The sequence below is a fragment of the Poecilia formosa genome, unplaced genomic scaffold (assembly GCF_000485575.1).
Source record: "Poecilia formosa unplaced genomic scaffold, Poecilia_formosa-5.1.2 Scaffold298, whole genome shotgun sequence".
In the NCBI taxonomy this organism is placed as follows: Eukaryota; Metazoa; Chordata; class Actinopteri; order Cyprinodontiformes; family Poeciliidae; genus Poecilia; species Poecilia formosa.
Window position 1 is genome coordinate 302,260 of NW_006800237.1, and position 6,494 is coordinate 308,753.

General features: G+C 38.2%; 1 protein-coding gene across 1 annotated transcript; it reads left to right on the plus strand.

The window, feature by feature from the left end:
* Positions 1–3,079: 3,079 nt before the first annotated feature.
* LOC103152001 (tumor necrosis factor ligand superfamily member 14-like) lies at positions 3,080–5,833 on the plus strand. The gene is made up of 4 exons (XM_007572308.2): positions 3,080–3,521; positions 4,893–4,926; positions 5,016–5,087; positions 5,189–5,833. Exons 1-4 carry the CDS (start codon positions 3,294–3,296, stop codon positions 5,581–5,583), a joined length of 729 nt encoding a protein of 242 aa, XP_007572370.1. The 5' UTR covers positions 3,080–3,293; the 3' UTR covers positions 5,584–5,833.
* Positions 5,834–6,494: the final 661 nt, after the last annotated feature.

Below are 6,494 nucleotides of genomic sequence, written 5' to 3' on the forward strand. Positions count from 1 at the left end.
ATCATTAGCAAATTTGTTTGTCATTTTTTTAACTGAAAGGACACACCAGAAACTAATAAAGTACCTGATAGAAGATTATGCAAAATTACACTACAATAAAAACACAATGTACTCTATTCTATCAGTTTCTTATATCCTATTTACATAAAATCCCCAAATCAAAAAATGGTCCAATATCTACCTTATCTCTCAATCTACACAGTATGGTGTGTGATAGCGACCTAAATGTCACGCAGAAATAAAGTGAGCAGCTAACAAAATGTCACAACATTCTGTTTACTATTTGCACCTCGCAAAATTTCCCACCTGCACAAAAATTCTAGTTGAGGTCAGTGCTTGTGGTTTCACTTTCTCCGTTTGTTCTGTGCTCGTGGAAAGTTTTATGGCAGAAAAACAGGATGGGCTCTGGTTCAGGTATGTGTCATCAAACGTTATGGAGGACCAAAAGACAACATGATGATTGAGGTGAGGTACTTTTATCATTTTTAACTAGGAATCAAGAAGCTCTATAACATGGAATAGGTGACCAACTGTCTTTTGCAAAACCCCATACCTGAAACCCCGGTTAAAGATTTTTTTCTTTTTTTAAATTAGAACAAATAAATAAATAAACTTTTTGTCACGTCACGTCAGCTTCAGCTGTGCACGTCAAAGTCGTGTCGTGTCAAAAGGCCTCCCTTGTGTTTATGAAAAACAAAATGCAAATGAGGAAGAAAATAGGCCTATCTCAGCAAAGTGTGAGTAGATTGGCTTTGCTTACTTCTGCATTTTCAGATGATGTAACTCTTTCCAAACAAAAGTCAAAATCAAATGCCATTAAGCTGAATGAATCACAGTTTCACTAGAGAAAAACAGAGGAAGCACTGGTACTGCAGACGTTTTACAATAACTTGTGAACCAAAGTCAGAGTGGGTGAGGATGGACACCTGAGACGTGATAAATTCATGTTGGAAACAAGGAGTCATGTTGTATCTCGTGGGAAACAACATCAGCGCGATGCTGTCAGTTTCCGGAAAATCTACTGAACAAACACAGAAAAATGAAAATGTTGACACAGACCTACATGTGGTAGCGGCACTGATGTCATGAGATACACACTGCATGAGAAAACATCTCACCAGTAAAACTAGACTCAGTCCATATTTGATCAACTTTTATTCCTGTGACAGACAGGAATAAAAGCACGGTGTGCTACTTCCTCCGTGCTTTTCTCTAAAGTGTGATGAATTACAGCCATCTAGAGGACGACAGTCAGAAATGCACAAAGGTTTATGATAAATAGTAAGATTAATAGACAGTAATAGACAATCTTTTTCACTGTTGGTGAATGACTTTGAAAATAAAACAATTCTTGCAGAATGGCTGATAATTCATTAGCTGGAGATTTTCTTCAGACAACATTAGTTATAAGTGGAAATGACAGAAAAAGGTTAAATATAAAAATTGACATTGTTAGCTGTTACATATACTGTTTTACTACATACATTTCTACTAGAAAACTGAATACTTTTTTTCAGTTTATTATTTCAAAACTACTTTTTTCCCAAGCTGAATTTTTTTTACTGCAGTTTGTAAAGCAACTATTTCATGTTTAAAGAAAATTAAATTATGAAAAGCAATAAAATAAATGTACCCCTACTTGAAAAAGTCAAAATGTGTCATACCAGAAATTTCTTTGTATTTCATTGTGATTTACCAAGACANGTTCTACGTCTAGGACACATCTTACCAAGCTACAGGTTTCTTTTGGCAAACTAAGAAATTATAAATTATATTTATTTATTCATTTTTACAGAAAAAGATGTCCCTCCCCCCTCAAAAAAAAAGAAAAGAAAAGAAACACGGTGTGCATTTTGTCCTATTTACTCTGAAATCTCTAAACAGAAAATCCTTTGCAAACATGAGGACATCTGCGCAAATCATTTAAATGTGTCCACACATCCTTTTATGAGGAAGTGGTCAGCAACCAACAAGCAGCTCAAAAGAAAATGTTGTGGACGTGTTCGTGGTGTAAAAGAGAGAACCTCTTGAAAACATGAACCTCACTGGTCTGGATGGTGATATAAAACCTTTGGAATGAATTTGGTTCTCTGGTCCAACATCAGTGTTTGACCTCATAAATGTTCTCTTGGTGGAATGTACAAAAATCTGACTTCTAGCTCATAATGATAACTGATCTAATACTTTAGGCAATGCAGCATTTTGGCCGCACTGAAAAGAAGTCTATTTGAAGGAGTCAAGAAGAAAGTTTCTACCTGTAATGAGAGTCTGTATTGCAGAAGTGATATAATAAAATCGAAAAGTGTCAATAAACTTTTAACCCTGCCTCACATATACTTGATGAGGAACACAAGGAAACCCACACAGAAGACAGGAAACTAAAGTAGATGTTAAATAGACACGTTCTACGCTGCAGACCATTCAGGAACCATTTGAGGTCAGAAAAAAAGACCATTGTGCAACAAGTTGTTCAATGGGATCAGTAAAGGCTATTCAACTGGACTAGAAGGTCACAAAATCTACAAAATAAGAACAAAGTTCAGGAGTAAAGGGTCAGTTTGACAATTTCTAACTATATTACATCAAACCTTTAACATAGTCACTGATTGTTTTACCTTAAAAACAAAACATTTTAATCTTGCTTTTTGCTTGGACAAATTGTAAAACCGGACTAGGGCCGTTTCCCCTTGAATAGAATATTGCGGCTTTCAAAACATACAGAAATGTTTTTGTGGTCATACCAAAACTGTGCGACTGGACTTTATTTCCTCTGAACAATGGTGAGAATGAGAAAAGACTAAAAGATTAGGATCTTAAGCTTGACTCTGGGCACAAATGTTGCTGCTAAAGCATGAAGACAAGCCGCAAAGAGAGAGTACAGATGAGAGGAAGTGTGAACGACATAGCTTTTGCAGTGAAGTGGGAGGGTGTGAAACGGGGTTAAAATGCACATTGTCTGAGCTCCACTTCACTTACATGGTCGTCTAATTTCAGCCTTTATATTCTAAACTGAGAAACGATCTTTATGTAAAGTTTCATTTTGATGAGTTCAGAAAAAGTGGAGCTTTTGCCAGTTTTCACAGGTGCTGTGGTGATACATCTTAAGATTCATGTTGCTGTCTGTTTCTGACTACTCATGAGACATCTTCAGTTGGACCAACCAGAAGTGAGCCCACCCATTTTTTTTTTTTTTTGCAATCTTGTTGCACCTCGCCGCCTTTCCACTGTAGTTTGGTCTCTTCAGCCCCTTGGAAACGGCAGCCCTGACCGCCGGAGGATCATTCCTGTCTGAGATGTTTTTCAACTTCAAAAGTGGCGTGGGGCGTATGGCTCACGACGGCGTTCCCTCTCCGTTTGTAGTGGACACCCATGCCACCCGGCCGGCCGTGCCGCCTCGCCTGGGCAAACAGAAGAAGCACGGCGGAGCGGCGCAGACTCTGCTGTTCATCCTGGTGGCCCTGGCACTGCTCGGCGTGTTCTTTGAAGCTGTCTTCATCTATCGCCTCTACCAATCTGAATATGTGAGTGTCACGTAAAGACCTGTGTAATATCAGTCTGTGATTTGTGTGTGCGTGTGTCTTTGTGTGTGTATGTGTGTGTGTGTGTGATTCACTGTACATTTTCTGTTCCATTACCTTTACCTTTTCACCCCACTGCTGGTAGAATCTCACTTTCATGATAAGAATTTAATCATCTTTACTACCAATTCTCGCTTTCAGTATTATTTTCATGTTTCATGTTTTTCTCCCACTTTTTTCATTGTCTCAGCTATTTTACTTTTTTTTTTTATAGATATATTTAGTTTTCCATGAATCATGAGTACATCACGAGTCTATATTTAAACTTGTTAAAGTATGCTTACTATAAATGTTGGAAATAAACTGAATAATTAGACTCTGTGAAGGAAAAGACTCAGTGAGGTGGACTGATAAATCTAGATCACAAACTTAGTGTAAATGTGGATTCAAATTCAAAGCATAATCAAAAGATGTGGTTATATTTAACAGTTTTTTTTTTCATCCACATGTTAATAAGAGCTGATTGATATTTGAGAGAAAATTCATCTGCTTTTCCACCTAACTGGATTTCCAACGTGGAAACTTCAGTTTTCTGCTTTCCACGACCTTAACGTTTCCTTTTCTTAACGTCTCCCTTCATAACGTTCATGTGTGGGGCTCTTGAGACTGAGACGTGAGTAAAAATGAAGGTCTCTTGTGACAGAAACCACACTCACATTTACTCAGATCATGTGCATGAAAGTTCCCCCCCTCACCCCCTCCACATCCCACTCCAATAAGTGCTGAGCTTGCATTTATTTTACGGTAAAGAGGAACAGAGTGGACCACAGATGGAGAAATCCGCCGGTTTATACAGAACTCCTCTGACGTCTTTTGGAGTCGGCCACACATACATACGCTCTTTGCCCTCAGACTGCGGACAGTGAAGACTCTGTGTATGGCTTCCTATGAAATCCCGCTGCCGTGTGAGGGCAGCAGCAGTCACGGGTTTTGGATTTTGGAGAAATATTATTTCATTTTCTGTGGGTCTGCACATCATACATGCTGCAAAAATTAGAGATGGCATAGACAAGGAAATGGTCTATTTCCTGCGTCGTGATTATGATCTACCTTAGATGCATCGTGTACAAGCCTTACCCAAAACCCCTACAATGACTGCTTAACACAAAGCAAATGCTAGCATATGCTTAAAAAAAAAAAAAAAACAGGTTATGATTCATTGAACTGCCTTAGATTTAACACCTTCCACATCCCAGTGCAGCCTCATGTGCACCAGCGGTCATGCAACTGTGTTTGATTGCAAGCCAAGAAAGCATGCATGCACGTAGATCAAAGCTAAACCGCCTGAATGTCCTTTGGTGTTTATCGTTGCAGGCCCCCTCAGGTTCCACCTCAATGCAAATCAACGGTATGTCTCAGCATTTTCTGTTTCGCATAATAAACGGTCTTGAGGTCTATTCTTCTGACCGGGAAACAATGTGTCTTACCGTCACACAGGAAGCCCTCCGCCAGATACTACAGACCTTGAGGGTCGGCTTCCTCCATCCAAACCGGTTGCGCATCTCACAGGTGAAACCAGCAGTTTTGCAACTTCTTCTAATGAAATGTTCAATTTTTCAAACCAAGAACAAAAAAGCTTCTCTAAACATTGCTCGTGTTTTGTTCATTAGATGGCCAAGACGTCCGTCACGGCACACACGTCATGGCATGGAGCGAGATCGCAGAGCCTCTCCTCTATGAAATGAATTACGAAGACAAAAAACTCGTCATCCAGAAAGAGGGATACTACTACATCTATTCCAAGGTCTACTTCACACTAGGTGGTGCTTTTTACCATTCTGTGGAGATGCAAACTAAAAAGTATGCCGGAAAAGGCATCCGCCTCCTGCAGGCCAGAGAGTATTCGTCAAAGAAAGACAATGGAGCCCAGAGTTATTCCAACAGTTTCTTAGCCGGGGTGTTTTACCTGTCCCAAAATGATGCTGTCTATGTACATGTCAGCAACACAACACAGATTATGAGACACAAATCTTATGAGAATGTGTTTGGTGCATTTATGATATAGATATCAGACTGACAGGAGATAAAAAAAAGAGTTTATAACTCTTCTCAGGGACATTTTTAGTTGCCTTTTTGTACCTGAGCAAAGGCATTGTAAAAGCAAAAGCGTTGAAGACGTTTTTATCTACTTCAAATCAAAACTTTGAAAGCTGATTAAAGATTTAACTGTTGTGTTGCTAAATATTATTTACTAACATAAACGAGGATGGTGCACTTTTTTTATTTTTCTATTTTACCGCTTCAAAAAATTATGAATATTATTTATTTATTCCTTTCATATATATATATATATATATAACTGTGTTAACAGTGCTGTGTTTATACAAGAAAAAAAATGAAATAAAGTCTATATTGAACAAATAAAAGTTTGTCTTTCTGCAGTTGAGTTCATTTCCTGTCATATCAGGCAAGGCTGAGCAAAAAGCAGAATGGTCTCAGTAAAAGAAAATGTGTCACCCACTCTCTCCAACCACAAAGTGTACATATTGGGTTTTTTGTTATCACCACTTCAACACGTTAACCTAAAATGCCATCAGCAGCTGAACGTTTTCTGGTGAAAAGTAAAATTTGAAAAAAAAAACAAATTAGATCCAATTAGATCAAATTAGATCCAGGTTTTTTTTTTTGTTTTTTTTGTTTGTTTTTTTTGCAAGGGACACTGCGTCCAGTTTATGCTCTTTGCTCAAAAACTGGATGTGCTCTTGTTGACTGTAAACTTCCAAATGAGCAATTTCAATTCATGACTTGATGACAAATTCGCTTTCTTGGTTTGTACAAATAAAAAAAAAGAAAAGAAAAGAAAGAAAGCCCCATCACTCTTTGAAGTGCATTTTTTTTCGCTCTTCATATCTCTCAGAGTCACTCTTACTCTTTCCCTTCATTTGTGACGGTTCGCAGAAGCCTTATGAAAACACC